Source organism: Oreochromis niloticus, linkage group LG3 (assembly GCF_001858045.2).
Source record: "Oreochromis niloticus isolate F11D_XX linkage group LG3, O_niloticus_UMD_NMBU, whole genome shotgun sequence".
NCBI classification, from domain to species: domain Eukaryota; kingdom Metazoa; phylum Chordata; class Actinopteri; order Cichliformes; family Cichlidae; genus Oreochromis; species Oreochromis niloticus.
Genome location: NC_031967.2, coordinates 58,520,585 through 58,538,721, shown reverse-complemented (window position 1 = coordinate 58,538,721; position 18,137 = coordinate 58,520,585). Strand labels below are relative to the sequence as shown.

The following is an 18,137-nucleotide window of genomic DNA, read 5'->3' as shown; positions in this document are numbered from 1 at the left end:
TGTATGTAGTTACATAGGCATACATCTCATCCTGTGTGTCCTGTTTGCCTCCAGATGTGGAGCTTCATGTTTCTCTCTGTGTGTGTGTGTCTCCAGATGTGGAGGTTCATGTTTCTCTCTGTGTGTTTGTGTCTCCAGATGTGGACCTTCATGTTTCTCTCTCTGTGTTTGTGTCTCCAGATGTGGAGGTTCATGTTTCTCTCTGTGTGTTTGTGTCTCCAGATGTGGACCTTCATGTTTCTCTCTCTGTGTTTGTGTCTCCAGATGTGGAGGTTCATGTTTCTCTCTGTGTGTGTGTGTCTCCAGATGTGGAGGTTCATGTTTCTCTCTGTGTGTTTGTGTCTCCAGATGTGGAGGTTCATGTTTCTCTCTGTGTGTTTGTGTCTCCAGATGTGGAGGTTCATGTTTCTCTCTGTGTGTTTGTGTCTCCAGAGGTGGAGGTTCATGTTTCTCTCTGTGTGTGTGTGTCTCCAGATGTGGAGGTTCATGTTTCTCTCTGTGTGTTTGTGTCTCCAGATGTGGAGGTTCATGTTTCTCTCTCTGTGTTTGTGTCTCCAGATGTGGAGGTTCATGTTTCTCTCTGTGTGTTTGTGTCTCCAGATGTGGAGGTTCATGTTTCTCTCTGTGTGTTTGTGTCTCCAGAGGTGGAGGTTCATGTTTCTCTCTGTGTGTTTGTGTCTCCAGAGGTGGAGGTTCATGTTTCTCTCTGTGTGTTTGTGTCTCCAGATGTGGAGCTTCATGTTTCTCTCTCTGTGTTTGTGTCTCCAGATGTGGAGGTTCATGTTTCTCTCTGTGTGTTTGTGTCTCCAGATGTGGAGGTTCATGTTTCTCTCTGTGTGTTTGTGTCTCCAGATGTGGAGCTTCATGTTTCTCTCTCTGTGTTTGTGTCTCCAGATGTGGAGCTTCATGTTTCTCTCTCTGTGTTTGTGTCTCCAGATGTGGAGGTTCATGTTTCTCTCTGTGTGTTTGTGTCTCCAGAGGTGGAGCTTCATGTTTCTCTCTCTGTGTTTGTGTCTCCAGATGTGGAGCTTCATGTTTCTCTCTCTGTGTTTGTGTCTCCAGATGTGGAGGTTCATGTTTCTCTGTGTGTTTGTGTCTCCAGATGTGGAGGTTCATGTTCTCTCTGTGTGTTTGTGTCTCCAGATGTGGAGCTTCATGTTTCTCTCTGTGTGTTTGTGTCTCCAGAGGTGGAGGTTCATGTTTCTCTCTGTGTGTTTGTGTCTCCAGAGGTGGAGGTTCATGTTTCTCTCTGTGTGTTTGTGTCTCCAGATGTGGAGCTTCATGTTTCTCTCTCTGTGTTTGTGTCTCCAGATGTGGAGGTTCATGTTTCTCTCTGTGTGTTTGTGTCTCCAGATGTGGAGCTTCATGTTTCTCTCTCTGTGTTTGTGTCTCCAGATGTGGAGCTTCATGTTTCTCTCTCTGTGTTTGTGTCTCCAGATGTGGAGCTTCATGTTTCTCTCTCTGTGTTTGTGTCTCCAGATGTAGAGGTTCATGTTTCTCTCTGTGTGTTTGTGTCTCCAGAGGTGGAGGTTCATGTTTCTCTCTGTGTGTTTGTGTCTCCAGATGTGGAGGTTCATGTTTCTCTCTGTGTGTTTGTGTCTCCAGATGTGGAGGTTCATGTTTCTCTCTGTGTGTTTGTGTCTCCAGATGTGGAGGTTCATGTTTCTCTCTGTGTGTTTGTGTCTCCAGATGTGGAGGTTCATGTTCTCTCTGTGTGTTTGTGTCTCCAGATGTGGAGGTTCATGTTTCTCTCTGTGTGTTTGTGTCTCCAGATGTGGAGGTTCATGTTTCTCTCTGTGTGTTTGTGTCTCCAGAGGTGGAGGTTCATGTTTCTCTCTGTGTGTTTGTGTTTTCAGATGTGGAGGTTCATGTTTCTCTCTGTGTGTTTGTGTCTCCAGATGTGGAGGTTCATGTTTCTCTCTGTGTGTTTGTGTCTCCAGAGGTGGAGGTTCATGTTTCTCTCTGTGTGTTTGTGTCTCCAGAGGTGGAGGTTCATGTTTCTCTGTGTGTTTGTGTCTCCAGATGTGGAGCTTCATGTTTCTCTCTGTGTGTTTGTGTCTGCAGATGTGGAGCTTCATTGTTTCTCTCTGTGTGTTTGTGTCTCCAGATGTGGAGGTTCATGTTTCTCTCTGTGTGTTTGTGTCTCCAGATGTGGAGCTTCATGTTTCTCTCTGTGTGTTTGTGTCTCCAGATGTGGAGCTTCATGTTTCTCTCTGTGTGTTTGTGTCTCCAGATGTGGAGGTTCATGTTTCTCTCTGTGTGTTTGTGTCTCCAGATGTGGAGGTTCATGTTTCTCTCTGTGTGTTTGTGTCTCCAGATGTGGAGCTTCATGTTTCTCTCTGTGTGTTTGTGTCTCCAGATGTGGAGCTTCATGTTTCTCTCTGTGTGTTTGTGTCTCCAGAGGTGGAGGCGTCTGCTCAGCCTGATCCAGGTGTTGGACCCTCTGTGTTCTGTGCAGTGGGTCTGACTCTCGGTCTGTTCGGTGTGGCTGTTGGAACCTTCTTCCTCATCAAAGGAAACGAGTGCAGCTGATTGGCTCACGGTGATCATTCTATGACGAGCTCCTAATCAGTGTGACTGTGCTGTAGGTGAGTGTGCAGAGTTCGCCTGTAATGAGCATCAGATCCTTTGTTCTGTCTGGTTCCTGTTTACCTGCCTCACCTGATGTGCTTAATAATGGAACATCTGTATGAGCTGTGCCGTCAGCCATTGGTGATTTTACCTGGACTCTGTTCCTGCCACAAAAGTAAAGATGAGACTGAGATCAGTTTGATGTGACCTCAGTGTGTTCATAAACTGCTATAATGTGTCTTTGTTTATCAAACTGTGTTTCAGATTATTATATATCAATAAACTTTAATGATGGATTCTGTGTGTATGTGTTGAGTCAGACTTTGAGCTCTAACAGAATGAACATTAATGATGTCTGAATTTGTCTTTGCAAACACAAAGATGTCAAACTAAATCCTGATGAAGACTCAGCTGATAAAAGCAGGTGAAAGAAAAATCAATGAGTGTTTATAGAAATGAATCTAACATGTTTATATTCCAGATGTTTTAATATCTGACATTTAAATTTATTTTGAATATTGATAAAATCTAATTATGATTTAATTCAGTTAAGTTTAATTTCTACAGCACAAAATCACAACAACAGTCAGCTGAAAATGAAAACAGGTTTTCAGTTTGCTCTGCTTTCAGAGCTTTAATGGACTTTAACAGAAACACACGTGGTGATGAAGGGTGTGAACTATGATCTCACAGTAACAGATGATGCTGTGGTCATGTGACCTGACTTCCTGTTTCTTGAGCAGCTCTCCGTCAGACTGAGTCAGTTTGTCTGGAGAACTTAGAAACATGGCTTCATCCTTCCTCAGCCTCCTCTTCATCAGCCTCAGCACGGCAGGTACCATCAATACGCTCACCAGTGATCATCAACACACTGATCAATGCCATGATTCGCCCTCAGTCTGATGTTCTGTTTGTTCTCAGATGGATTCATGACTTATAGACTGTCTCGCTGTGACTTTAACTCAGTGTCAGTTTTGTTGTTTGCAAAACTCAGTTACTTTTTTGAAGAAGTAACTATATAATAAATTGCCCAACATTGGTCATTATATACTGTATTTGGCAGACAGAGTTACAGGACTCTCTCCCAGACCACAGACTCATAATACAAGTCAGAGCTTTATAAAAAAAGAAAAGAAAAAGAAAGTTGTGTTTTCAAAATTGGAGTTCAAGTTATTGTTACTACACAGGTCATGAACAAGATTTTTTTACATTTTCATTGTAAGTGGGCTAAAGCAGTTAATTAAAAGTAGTCTAACATAAATGTAAATGCTGTAATTTGATTATTTTAATAAACCATGTAACTTGGATGGATTCAATGCTGGCCTGACCACAGTGCACACGTCTGATGTCTCTCACAGTGGTCCAAGGGACGCTCAGGGAGTTTGTGTGTTCACTCAGACACATGAAACATTAGAGGGAACATTGATCCACATGCATGATCCACAAGCTTCAACTAGGATGTATAAATGTGTGCAGTGATGTGTGTGAAGCCTTTGAGGACTCACGGTGTTATTAGCTGTTAATGAAACACAGCTTCAGAGGTTCAGTTATACGAAGCTGTGAAGGGCTGTCAGCAGGTGATGGCTCAGGTCACAGCCCACCTGTGTGATGTCACTGAACACCTGTGTACGAGCGCTGCTTCAGCCTCTGCAGTCGTGACATCAGACAATCCTGCGTCCATGGACAGAAGTCAAACAGTGTTTAGTCTTGGTCACAGGTCCTCTGATGTTCACACAGAGTCACACCCTCAGTCTGAGGAAACTTTGTGTTAACATGTTTCTGTTCTTATAAAAACAGCTGATGATTTTACAGAAACATGATGCAAACATGAGAATGAACAAATGATTTTTATTAACAGACACTGTTTATTTTTCACTTTGCATGACGTCATCAACACTGTGACACCAGGGGGCGCTCATCACCAGCTGAAGAAGTGTGCAGTGATAATGGGGGGAGACGCAGTATTGTGTGTACTACAGTTGTACTGTGGGTACTGCAGTAATGACACCTGGTCACGTCAATCAGAGGTCACTAAAATCAATATTGAACCAGTAACTTTGCTTTTCTCTGGTCCCTGAAAGACCTCCACCTCACTGACAGTGGAGTCTACACCTGCACCGTCAGCAGTAAGGATGGATATGTCCTGCTGCAGAAAGTGGTGACTCTCAATATTAAAGGTCAGTAAACACATCACAGGTCTCAGTGGATGCTGCATCAACAGCAGCTCCACCCTCCTCCTCCTCCTCTACAGGAGAAACTTTCTGTTTTTCCACATAATCTATGATTATTGTTCCCACGGTGACACACATAGCATCATGACCTGAACAACATGATCCCTGATCTGATGTTATAATCCTGTTTTTACACGTGTGTCAGTTTTGGCCGGCGGTCATATGTCCCTTCCGATAATACGACGCGAGACTGGAATAAAATGTATCCATGGACTGGAAAACTTTATAAAAGAAGACACAAGTTAACACAGCACAACACCAACTAAAAGCAAAATGGCTTCACTTATACTCTAAAAACTAAACTAATAAAAATACAGAGGAGGTAATGGAGCCCTCCTCTGCAGCAACCTTGGTGGGAGCCATGGCAGCTTCTCAGGAGGAGGAGAGCACCAAACTCTGAGGTCAAAGGGGAGCTGAGGTATGAATAAGTTATTGGCCATGTTTGCAGAGCTCTTTTTAAAAATATGCTTTTATGACATTATTGTGTGTGGGGTGGTGGTCAGAGCTATCCAGACTGACCAGGGGGACGCTGAATGTAAGAAAAACATGTTTTAATAAAGAAAATAATTGTTGTTCTAAAGAATCTGATTGTTTGCTTGCAGGACACCAGGAGAGATGAAGTATTTATATATGTTCTGTTTCTATTGTATATTAATCAGCATCTGTTGGTGGACAGCAAAGAATTTCATTGCACAGAGAAATGCCTTCATGCATTGAGGATGCAGCAGTCTGTCACTGAAGGAGCTCTGCAGTTCAGCAACATTAGGTCAAAGGTTAAGATTAAGGATTAAGATGAATTAGAAAATTATGTAATGAAATGAAAATGTGAGATAAAGGAATAAATAGGTCAAAGGTCAGATTAAACCGGTTAAACAGGATCGGCAAGAATTAAACAAGGAAATAAATTAAAAGTATGACTTTAAACAAGTTTAAATCAGGTTAAGAGTTAAATTTTAAGCTTTTGTTAGTTAAACCAGATAAAATAAGCAGAATAAACGATTGATCACAACATCTTTGCGATTTTCCCCCAAAGCTCTTTTAAAATAGTTTGTACGGCATAAAGAAAAACACGTTTCAGTAAATTGAATGTTGAGCTAAAACCACTGTGGACACTGGTAGTGACCTCAAATCATTGTTACTGAGAAAGGAGGAATTCCACCTTAAAACATAAAACCAGTAAAGTGTTCTTTAACAGACTGAAAGGGAGCGCACAACCCTGTGTGTGTGTGTGTGTGTGTGTGTGTGTGTGTGTGTGTGTGTGTGTGTGTGTCTGCAGCTGTTCTTTGTGTTGTTGCTGGATCGTTGCCTCAGGGGGAAAGTTGTGTGTGTGTTGAACATGCAGACTAACAGAGACTGCAGCTGTCAGCAGCCACACACACTTTATATTCTTCAAATCAAATCACAGTGAAACATGTTCACTGACAGCTCAGCTTCAGCATCTTCTTCATGCTGTGACTGCAGCCGTTCAACTCTGTTTCTCTTTAACCCAAATCATCACAACATGGAAATATAATCATCAAAATGATGTGACTGGAAGGATGCAGCAGTCTGTGCTCCACCTTTCTCCTCCACACCTGCAGGTGGAGAACATGGATGTATGAATCTCTACAGAGTTCTTTGAATATTATCCGTTTTATCAGCTTTCAGTGAACAAAAATCCTCACAGAGCCAAAATAAGCAGTTTGTATCCAACATAACTCAGCTGGACTCTGATGCTCCGTATAACAGCCACACATGAGTCTGGATTCACTCAAAGCATTGACAGGGCTCGCAAAATTTCAAAATCCCTGGTAGCCCTTCGGGCAGGGACTCTTCACTTTTTGGTAGCCCAAAATAAATTTAAGTAGCCCGAATAAAAAAGAGAGCAATTTTTTTTATGTTTTGTTTCCTGTTTTGTTTCCGTTACAATATTATACATTGTAACGGAAACAAAACATTAATCAAAAAATTGTTGAAACACAAATTACAACATTGTATAAAAATTACAATCATCAACTCAAATACTTGGTTCTAATTGAACAGAAATTTCTATGAACTTGTAAGAACTGTGTAGAACAGGAATCAGTCTGTGTCAGATCCTGAATTTGAAATTTCCACTGAAGTCACAGGTAAGAGGCAAGTGGAACCAAGATCTAGGCCATTTGCTTTTTGAAGTTTGCAAAGACTGCTAAATTGTGCCAGTGGTAGTTCACTCTTTGCAACATAGTTCGCTGTTCTAAACAGATTTTTCAGGTTGATTTTTAGTATGTTCTTTGCAGACTGAGCGATAATGCATTTCTTGCATTTCTCATGGGTTCTAATGGGGGCCTTTCTTAAAATTACTGGCCCCAGTAACAAAGGCGCTTGTCGACTCAGAGATCGATGGAAAACCAACAACACACCCGGCAGAACATTATGTTATTTACACGGGTGCACATAAGTGGTCCGCAGGTGCGCATTCGCTGTCAAAATAAAAGACGCGCACCAGATAAGAAGTTTCAACGCGCGTTTGCGTCCATATAAAAGGCACTGTTTTTGTCCGCTAGAGTGGGATTTTCATGGCACATTCTGCACCAAATCTCTGTGCGTTCATCATTTGTTTGAAGCCAGCTCACCCCCTGCAACCACTTTTCCGAGAATACGCGCTTCTTTTGTGGTTCGGACTCCTTCTGACATTTCTTTGGAGGTGGAGGAACACCAAACTGCTTAAAGGAGCTTCTTCGACATCTTTAAGAGTTCTTAACAAATGTCTGTCCTCCTCCAGAAAATCTTATGTACGCAAACACGCGTTGCAACTTCTTATCTTGTGCGCGTTTTTTATTTTGACAGCGAATGCGCACCTGCGGGCCACTTATGTGCACCCCTGGTTATTTAGCTTGTCATATTGCAGCCACAGAAATTATTTTGTCCATGAAACCATAAAGCTGCACTTTCTTTCTGCCTTATAGTCTGATTTGTCATAACTTTTCCGTTTTGTGGTAAGCTTTTCTTGGCTGTCACTTCTTCACCCTGACCGGTCTTATTTGGCTCAGCAGAACTAAAATATATATCCTGCTGCTTTTACACACGCACTCACATAACGCTCAGCAATTCTCTGCACGATCAACCTCTCACATGTTTAAGCTTGCTGCGGGAGAGTTCACTTGTCATGTTTGCATAGTAAGATAACGATCGATAAGACGATGTCAGAGGAATTGGTGCGCAAATTACCGTCACTCACCAATCAGTACTGTCGCTCTCTATACACAGTTCGCGCGATTGCAAAGTGAAAGCAAAAAACAAGCGCAAATTCAAACGCGATTTCAATATGTCACATATTGACAGTGGCTCACCGATGCCAATGACATAATTACCCAGCTACATTTCCGGAAAAATGCAAAAGCATTGACATATATTTTTCCTTCCTATGATAGCCCGACGGGCAGCGCAGAGATAGATTTTGGTAGCCCGACTGGAAAAATCGCTAGCCCCGGGACGTCAGGCTAGCGATTTTGCGAGCCCTGATTGAACAAACTTTATTGTAAATGAAGCTTTTGGACATTTATTCTCTGATATTTGCTCTTCAGCTCGAGTCTCCATCAGTGGGAACATTTCCTGATTCAACTTTTCTTCTGTTCAAATCAAACTCCATGAGAATCAAAGTGTGAATCAGAGTCCTGATGATCAGATTCTATAGAAACATGGAGACTGTAGAGGATTTACACTCAATATGTTCATTTGTTCACTTCAAGAAAAATCAATCATTCATCAAATAAAATCAGTTGTTGATCGACTCAGTTTGACTAACAGGACAGATGATCAGAGGTGCAGAGTTTTTACCATCATAATTAGGACAGGGACTGAAGTATGGGTGGAGTTTGTGAGTGAAGGAGCAGCCAGTAAAGGAGTAGATCAGAGCTGCAGCACCTACATCATAAAAGGAGACCAGACCCTCCTCATAATCCACAAACACCCCCACCTTCTCAGGACCAGGATGAAGACAGAGGGGGACTGAAGGACCAGCACAAGCACTGTACTTATTTCCATTTCTCAGCACTACAGTCCAGAAACCATCCTGAGGTCTCACTGTGATTTTTCCCTTCCTGTTGATCGACTCTGTGGCCACTCCTAAATCCCAGTCAGTCTTTCCTTTAACCTGAACCTCAAAGTAAAATCTGCCTGAAGAGAAATTCTGCTCTCTTAAAACAATACCATACCTAGAAAATCTCTCTGGGTTGTCTGGAAGATTCTTCCTCACATCACTATGATACACTTGTTTTCCATCATCAGACAGGATGAGATCAGGATGAGCTGTATCAGGATCCAGAGTCACATCCACCTCATGCTGCTGCACCCTCTGCAGCTCAGCCTCTAACAGCTTCTTCTTCATGGGTTTCCAGACTGTCTCCTCCAGCTGAGCCACAGCTCTCCCCACAGTCCCCTCATATGATGGTGGATGAACTTTGACCTCTGTCCAGTCCTTGGTGGGTGGAGCAGCTTTCATGGAGGAGAAGCTTTGGAGGAGGTGGAGGTGGTCTTCAGAGCGTGAGAGCTGCTCCACCTCAGAGCTTCTCTCCATCAGCTCAGAGATTTCCTGTTCCAGATCTTTGATGAGACCTTCAGCCTGTTTCTCTGTAGTTTCCTGTTTGTCTTCGATCTCCTTCATGAGCTCCTTCAGGCGTCTCTCAACAGACTCCATCAGAGCAGTGAAGACCTGAACACCTTCTGCTTTCTGTCTGTCTGCAGCATCTTTACTCATCTTCACCGACTCTGTGATCTCCTGAATCTTCAGTCGTCTCTTCTGGATCATCTGCTGAATCTCAGCCTCTGTCTTCTCCAGCTCTGCCTTCTTTCCTTCATATTCTTCTCTCAGAGGAACAAACTCGTGGTTCTTGTGGTCTAAAACAGAGCAGAGCATGCAGACACATGTCTGGTCGGTCTTACAGAACAGCTCCAGAAGTTTATCGTGCTTCGTGCACATCCTGCCTTCCAGGTTCTCCACAGCATCAATCAGCTGATGTCTTTTCAGACCTTTCACTGTCAGATGAGGCTCCAGGTGAGTCTGACAGTAGGAGGTCTGACACACCAGGCAGGACTTCAGGGCCTTCAGTCTGGTTCCAGTGCAGACGTCACAGGGAACTTCTCCTGGTTTGGCAGCTTGTTGCTCTGAGCTGCTGCTGCTGGCTTTCTGCTGAGCTTCACGTCTGAACTGAGCAACCATCTCAGAGATGAAGGTGTTGACCCTCAGCTGAGGTCTAGTGTAGAAAGTCTCTTTACACATGGGACACTGACAGCTCTGATTCATGTCCCAGTGCTGACTGATGCAGGTTTTGCAGAAGTTGTGTCCACATGATGTAGAGACTGGATCAGTGAACACATCCAGACAGATGGAGCACAGAAACTGATCTTCAGATCGCAGATTGCTGGCAGCAGACATGTCTGCACTCTGAGGGAGAAAGAAAAGAAACATTTGATTCAAAATTCACTTTAAATTTCATTTTTAAAAAGAGAGAAACAAGCGTCAGTAGTCTGAGGAGCTTGGAAAGAAAAGCGTCTGGACTTCTTTGAGTTTCTTTCCATCAGAGAAGCTTCTTCACCTCATCCTCAACACAGACAAGACCAAGGAATTAATACTGGACTTTTGGAAGAACCCCCCTCCCCCGCAGCCTCTTATCGTCAAAGGGACGGATGTGGAGAGGTCAAACAGCCACAGATTCCTGGGACTGCAGGTTACATCAGACCTGAGCTGGACTCTCAACACTACAGCAACTGTGAAAAAAGCCCAGCAAAGGCTTTATTTCATTAGGCTGCTCAGGAAAGCTGGCATGAACCACCACCCTCTCACCCGGGCCTACAGAGGACTGATAGAGAGCATCCTCACCGCAGGCATCACTGTCTGGTATGGAAACACTACACAGACAGAGAGGAAGGCTCTGCAAAGAGTCAGAAAGTCTGCAGAGAGGATTATAGGAACAAAACTTGCCTCCATGGACCTGCACATACAAAGCTGTACATACAATCTCAGACACAACAGAGCAGACAGCAGCATCACACACAGAACAAGATTCTTCAATAGCTTCTTCGACTGTTAGACACTGAGAGGTTGATGGCTCAGTGTCAGAACACTGGCCTCAACGAAAAAGTTATCAATCGTTCTTTTCATCTTTTCTCATTACCCACAGCTACATCCACTCCTATCAGGCTGCTCACCTCCTGCACTTTCAAACGTACACACGTAGGCCTGCAGGAACATCTGGACCACAGCCAATCAGAGAGCCCTGCCTTCTCCACACTAATGCGTTTTAGTTTGAAAAAGCACTGTTTTCTCTCCGTTTTGGCCTCCCGTCCACACTGAGACGCCGTTTTCTCCAAGGAAAACATTTTGAAAATGAAACATTTGGAGACGTTTGCATCACAGTGTGAACAGTGAAAACAGAGACTTTCTAAAACGATGCTGCATGTTAGTCATGTGATGCAGTCATGTGACCAATTAAACAAAGGTATTATAGAGATTGAAAATGTGACGTCATTGAGGGGTAAAACCGCAAAGGATTGTGGGAACCCGTGGCAAGAGGTACTAGCGCACGCAGGCTTTCAATTGAAATCAGTTACACAGCGATAAAAAGAAACACAAAAAATGGCAAGAAGCTGTTGTATTATTAACTGCAATCGCCGGTCGCATGACAGCCACAGGAAGCCGACGGGTAAAGAGATCGGTTGTTATCGGATTACGTTGTTGAAGAGAAATTGTTCGAGCCATGTTTCTGAAGTAACAAAGAGGCGACGGATGGCCTGGATTGCAGCCATTCAAAGACCAAATATACCGTCTCAGAACACTCCAGCTCACATGTTAGTCTGCTCCAAGCATTCCCACAAAGGTCAGTGTTTTGTAGTAGTTAATACGTCATTTTTCATTACATAATTGGTGATACAGGTTACAAGCAAGGCTGGCGCTGACGGACAGGAAGCAGCATGTGAGGCTGGGAAAGAACATCTCGGACTCCCGGACCATCAGCACCGGCTCCCCTCAGGGCTGTGTTCTTTCTCCTCTGCTCTTCTCCCTGTACACCAACTGCTGCACCTCCACCCACCAGTCTGTGAAGCTAATCAAGTTTGCAGATGGCACCACCGTTATTGGACTCATCTCGGACGGGGATGAGTCTGCCTACAGGAGGGAGGTTGAACGTCTGGTGTCCTGGTGCAGCCACAACAACCTGGTGCTGAATGCCCAGAAGACAGTGGAGATTATTGTGGACTTCAGGAAGCACACAGCCCCACTCCCCCCCATCATCCTGACTGACACCCTCATCACCTCTGTGGACTGATTCCGCTTCCTGGGTACCACCATCACCCAGGACCTGAAGTGGGAGCCCACCATCACCTCCGTCATAAAGAAGGCCCAGCAGAGGATGTACTTCCTGAGGCAGCTGAAGAAATTCAACCTGCCAACACGGACGATGATGCAATTCTACACTGCAATCATCGAGTCCATCCTCACCTCCTCCATCACTGTGTGGTACGCTGGAGCCACTACCAGGGACAAACAGAGACTACAGCGTGTTGTGCGCTCTGCTGAGAAGGTGATTGGCTGCAGACTCCCATCTCTGCAGGACCTGTACACCTCCAGGACACTGGGGCGTGCAGCTCGGATCACAGCTGACCCTTCTCACCCTGGACACAGTCTGTTTGACCTGCTCCCCTCAGGCAGGAGGCTCCGGTCCATTCGCACCAGAACCTCTCGCCACAAGAACAGTTTCTTCCCCTCTGCTGTTGGACTCATGAACAATAACCATATGACTGTTCCCACCACTAACACATGACCCTACACTGTGTTCACTGCATCATTCCATGTTTGGCACTGATCACCACCTGCACTCATGTACATATCTAACTACTTAGCACTTTTAATTCTTATTTTATGTCTATTTAAGCACTATATGACAGTATGTTTGCACTAAGTACCGCAGCAATTTCCTAATGTTGTAAACCTGCTCAACGTTTGGCAATAAAACCCTTTCTGATTCTGATTCTGATTATTGTCACTGCTACATTTCTGTAATGCTACCAGAAATTATTTTCACTACCAATTAATTACCGTTGAGCTCAAAGGTTATAGTAATAAACGGTTAACGAATGTGTATTTATGAAGACGATTTGTGAGACTGGTAAACTTGCCGTTGTTCGTACGATGGTCTTTCGTTCTACACGGTGCATTTCAAGGTCCTGTACCCATCCATCGGTAAACTGTACCTGGGCTTGTTGCAGTGACCTGAAGTTACTAAACTTCATGAGTGTATGCACTCATTCCAAGAACCGTATAATTATAAATATGAGCGTGGTGAAAGTTGGGCAGCACGCTAACGTCTTTTGTCCACTCTGTGTGCTCGTAAGGGTCTGACCCTTTCACTCCTTTGATTTTTTCCTCGTATCTTTTCTTTGACTTTTCATCAAGTCTGTCTTTGTACGGTCCGGCATTGTTCTCCTTAGTTTTGTACATAACTTTTTGGGGGGGCAAAGAAAAAGCAAGAAGGTATTGGAACCGGAGAATGAACGTTTTGCAGTGCTGCAAATGCTTGCATTTGATGCAGTACTTGGATTGTTTTGCCTCGAGTTCCCGGCATGCAATGCGCGAAAGTCACGTGGTCTGTCAATCTCTATACAGCAGTTGTTTTATGTGCTCTCAGTTTTGACAGCCCTATTAAAGATTAATATCAGTCTGTACGTGCTCCACATAGCTTTTCTTCAAATTCTTTAATTCTCCTTCACTTTTGCAACTTTGTACTTTTGTGTTACTCGCAGCAACAACTCCACCTCATTGTTAGTCCATTTAAAAAACTCGGTGCTTTTCCTCCACCTTTTGCCGCGACGTTTCAAACAGCCAGAAAGTAAATAAACGTCAGACAGAAATGAGACAGGTCGAATCGTCTTGCGTTTCACGCATGCGCAGGACTGGAACGTAAGCGTTTTCGGCCGTGACAACGTGGACGCACAACTCTGTGAAAATGACTGAAAACGCTACTGTGGACGCGGAGCGCTGTTTTCAAATCTATCCGGTGTAGTGTGGACGCAGCCTAAGTCGCTCCATGGAGAAATGAGGTGGCGCTCTAGAGCCCTGATGAAGAGAACAGAGTGAAGATTTGTGTAGAAACAGGAAGTGTGATCAGCTGCACTCACCACTGTTGCTGAGAGAAACCTGATGGACTCCAGTGAATCTTCTTTTAGAGACAAACAGGACTCGACTGCAGCTCTGCTGCTGCTCTCTCACACTTTCACTTCTGCAAAATGACGTTGAACTTCTCTCCTTTGCTCCGCCTCTTCCTGCCTTTCCCTTTACAGGTATCAGCTGGTCTGTACTCAGTGACTGTGTGCAGCGGGTGGGAGGAGTGAGGAGTGAGGAGTGGGTTCACACAGTAATGACGGCCTCAGGTGATCAGGAGAAACTCACCTGGATTTCCTTTTTCCACAGCAGACTGAGAGCTTCAGGTGGACCCTGAAGGAGGTCTCAGACACAGGTGGTAAAAGTACACACAGTCTGTACTGAAGTAGAAGTACTACTGTTAAAAAATACTCCAAGTACTAATTCAACTTCTTTACTCAAGTAAAAGTAAAAAAGTTCTGGCTGTGAAATGTAAGAGAGTAAAAAGAGCTGATTGAAGAACATTTCTAACACATATGTTTATACAAAGCCAACTGAACCATGTGCTACATCAATGTAATAATAAAATAATATTATTCACTTTATTTCAGTCTAAATTTGAATTCTAATAAATATTTTAGCTTGAAATAAGTGAAGAAAATCTGCCAGTGGAACAAGTTAAAATTCTCTAGTTTTTCTCTGGTTTCAAGATTCACTGTCTTGAAAAAAGTTCATATATGTTACCAAATGTTGCTCTGTAGCTGATTGTGTCTTATTTTAAGTGTAATAAGATATTTTGACTAGAAATAAGACAAATATACTGGATAAGATTTGGAGTTTTTGCAGTGCATCAGAGATCTCTGTCCAGAAGAGCTAGTTCATGCATGTATTACTTCCAGGCTGGACTACTGTAATTCATTATTATCAGGAAGTCCTAAAAACCCCTGAAAAGCCTTCAGTTAATCTAAAATGCTGCATGAGCACTAGAACTGTTAAACTTACTTTATTGTTGTGATTTTAGTTACATGAAATACTGCATCAAAAAGAACAACACAGCGATCACAGACATGTTTATGCCAACAAACAAACATGAACCCAGAAAAGCCTTTAAAACAAGCTGCTGTGGTTTGGAGTAGAGATTCCTGAATTTACCAGGTGCACCTAAAGGCAGCACGTACTAGCGTTTTTTTGATTTTTGTTCCACAAACCAAAAGAAAAAAAGAATCAACCTTTAATATATTTTCATGTGTGTTTCAAGCACTGTGACATATCACACACACACACACACACACACACACACACACACACACACACACACACACACATGCTGAGTGTGTAAAGCTGTGACACAGCAGCTCACTCAGTCCAGTCCAGGTAACAGACTCACCTGTTAGCAGCAGCTCTCCCCTCACAGAGCTCAGCTGCTTATTTTAGTCAGCAGGAAAATGATCTGTTAATATTATTGACTACAGCAGTCTGTCAGGGCCGTTCAAGGACACAAAATCACACACAGGTTTAAACTGTTAGACTCATGAATATCCACAACGTTAGATTGATGCACATTTATCTTTAACAGGAGCAAACAGCTTAATCAGATAATATAATAACTCATAAAAGCTCATTCATATAAATCTCTGCTTGAATCAGTGAAACAGTCTCACACTGATAAATTAATTAATTAAATCCTGCTCCTCACATACAAGGTCTTAAATAATCAGGCCCCATCTTATCTTAATGACCTTGTAGTACCATATCACCCTATTAGAGCGCTTCGCTATCGCTCTGCAGGGTTACTTGTTGTTCCTAGAGTATTTAAAAGTAGAATGGGAGGCAGAGCCTTCAGTTTTCAGGCCCCTCTTCTGTGGAACCAGCTTCCAGTTTGGATTCGGGAGACAGACACTATCTCTACTTTCAAGATTAGGCTTAAAACTTTCCTTTTTGCTAAAGCATATAGTTAGGGCTGGACCAGGTGACCCTGAATCCTCCCTTAGTTATGCTGCAATAGACGTAGGCTGCCGGGGATTCCCATGATGCATTGAGTTTTTCCTTTCCAGCCACCTTTCTCACTCAGTATGTGTTAATAGACCTGCATCGAATTATATCTGTTATTAATCTCTGTCTCTCTTCCACAGCATGTCTTTATCCTGTCTTCCTTCTCTCACCCCAACCAATCACAGCAGATGGCCGCCCCTCCCTGAGCCTGGTTCTGCCGGAGGTTTCTTCCTGTTAAAAGGGACTTTTTCCTTCCCACTGTTGCCGAAGTGCTTGCTCATAGGGGGTCATATGATTGTTGGGTTTTTCTCTGTATCTAATATTGTACAATCTACTGTACTTATGAAGCGCCTTGAGGTGACTGTTGTTGCGATTTCGTGCTGTATAAATAAATGTCACGGTTCTGGGTTCGACCCAGCATTTTTGAGTTCTTGTGTTTTGGTTTATTTTTGAATGATCGTCTTGTTCTCTGTTGTCTTGTTTCTTCTTATTATTACTTGTCTATTGTTCAGTGATTCTGTTTAGGGTTTTGGTCTCAGGTTTTGTGTTCTCATGTTTTTGTGTGGGTGTAGTTTTGTGTCTAGTCTGCGTCTTTGTGTAGTGTTTTCTTGTTTCCTGTTTTATTGTGAAGGTCTGCGTCTCTTGTGAGTGTGTTCAGTTTACCTCCCTTGTCTCGTCTCGTTAATCACTCCCAGCTGTGTGTAATCTCCCTGTGTTTCTCTGAGTGTATTTAAATTGTGTCTTCTGTTGTTGTAGTTGCTGGTCCGTCTGTGTATCCGCCATGCTTCACCTGTGTGTGCTACCTGCTGTCAACTGTCATTTACCTTCGTCCATCCTCCTTCATGTTCATGTCCTAGTTAGTGTTCAGTAGTTTAGTTGTTCTCAGTTTAGATAGTCTTCTGTCCCGTTTGCCGTTTCTCTATTTGCTTTGTGTTCAATAAACCACCTTCACGACTGCCTGCGATTGGATTCTCCTTTATTATTTCCACACGGCTCATCTCACTCGTCGTGACAATAAAACTGAATTGAACTGAACAGAAGAGTGCAGTCCCAGGAACAGCAAAGATACTATGCAGGACCCTCAAGCTCTGAGGCCTCTGGTAGATAATGTCAGGTTTTTGTTCCACTCTCGGTTTATTAATGAGTGTGTGTTTATTGAAGATGATTCTGGGTTGTGCAGGTGCTTGAGATATTTCAGAGTTTCTCTGGTAAAGGAGCAGGAGGAGGATGGATGCTCATATCTCTTTATCAGTGTTGGGAAGGTTACTTTTAAAATGTATTCCATTACAGAATACTGAATACATGCCCCAAAATGTATTCTGTAACGTATTCCGTTACGTTACTCAATGAGAGTAACGTATTCTGAATACTTTGGATTACTTAATATATTATCATGCTTTTTACAACTACGTGAATGTACTATTGCTGTGATTTATTACTGTTACTGAAGGTCCGCGGCTCCGAACCGTAGTAAAGGGACCTCTGGCTAATACGTCAGGTTCCGTGTTGGGCTGGTAGCCGAAAACTAGCTTTACTTTGTTGTCTGGGTCAACTTTGCTTGCGAGAGACAGAGAGAGGCGTTGAAAGGCTGCTCCAACGGAACTTATTTTTTCCGGAGGAAAACACGAACACAGTTGAGTCTTAATAGTTTACTTACAAATGGGCTCGTCAGGCACTCTTCTTGGCTGCAGTGGTTATTATTATATTTACATGCTTCCAGCTCCCGTCTTTGCTCCGTGACAGCTCGGACTTTTCCTTTCTCTCCCTCCCTCGCTCACAGACACATAACGGGTATGGTAGTCCATTCTCCCTGCAGCACGGACTACACTGCCCATCAGGCTACATTCTTTAGAGCTATGCCTGTAGCATTCTGTCTATTAGCTTAGCACAACAACAACAACAAAAAGGCGCTCTCTCACCCAGGAAACACGCAGAGAGAGAGCGTCACCCTGTAACCATGGCAACCGTAACGCTGCCGCCTGGAACAACAGAACATAGCTGTCAAACAAACCCAAACAATCCTGACCCACGACAACATGAAACAGGAAAGTACCGCCGTGTAATCCCTTTATTTCAACAAAGTAACTGTATTCTAAATACCACCTTTTTAAACGGTAACTGTAACGGAATACAGTTACTCATATTTTGTATTTTAAATACGTAACGGCGGCACATGTATTCCGTTACTCCCCAACACTGCTCTTTATGCATGACATGATTTATTAGTCTGATTGCATTATTTAGCAAAT

General features: G+C 43.3%; 1 protein-coding gene across 1 annotated transcript; it reads right to left on the bottom strand.

The window, feature by feature from the left end:
- Positions 1 to 8,335: 8,335 nt before the first annotated feature.
- On the bottom strand, positions 8,336 to 14,053 carry LOC106097161 (E3 ubiquitin-protein ligase TRIM39). Its single transcript, XM_013266885.3, has 2 exons — positions 13,935 to 14,053; positions 8,336 to 10,206 (listed from the first exon to the last, which is right to left on the bottom strand). The coding sequence occupies exon 2, from the start codon at positions 10,195 to 10,197 to the stop codon at positions 8,539 to 8,541; it is 1,659 nt and encodes a 552-aa protein (XP_013122339.2). The 5' UTR covers positions 10,198 to 10,206; positions 13,935 to 14,053; the 3' UTR covers positions 8,336 to 8,538.
- Positions 14,054 to 18,137: the final 4,084 nt, after the last annotated feature.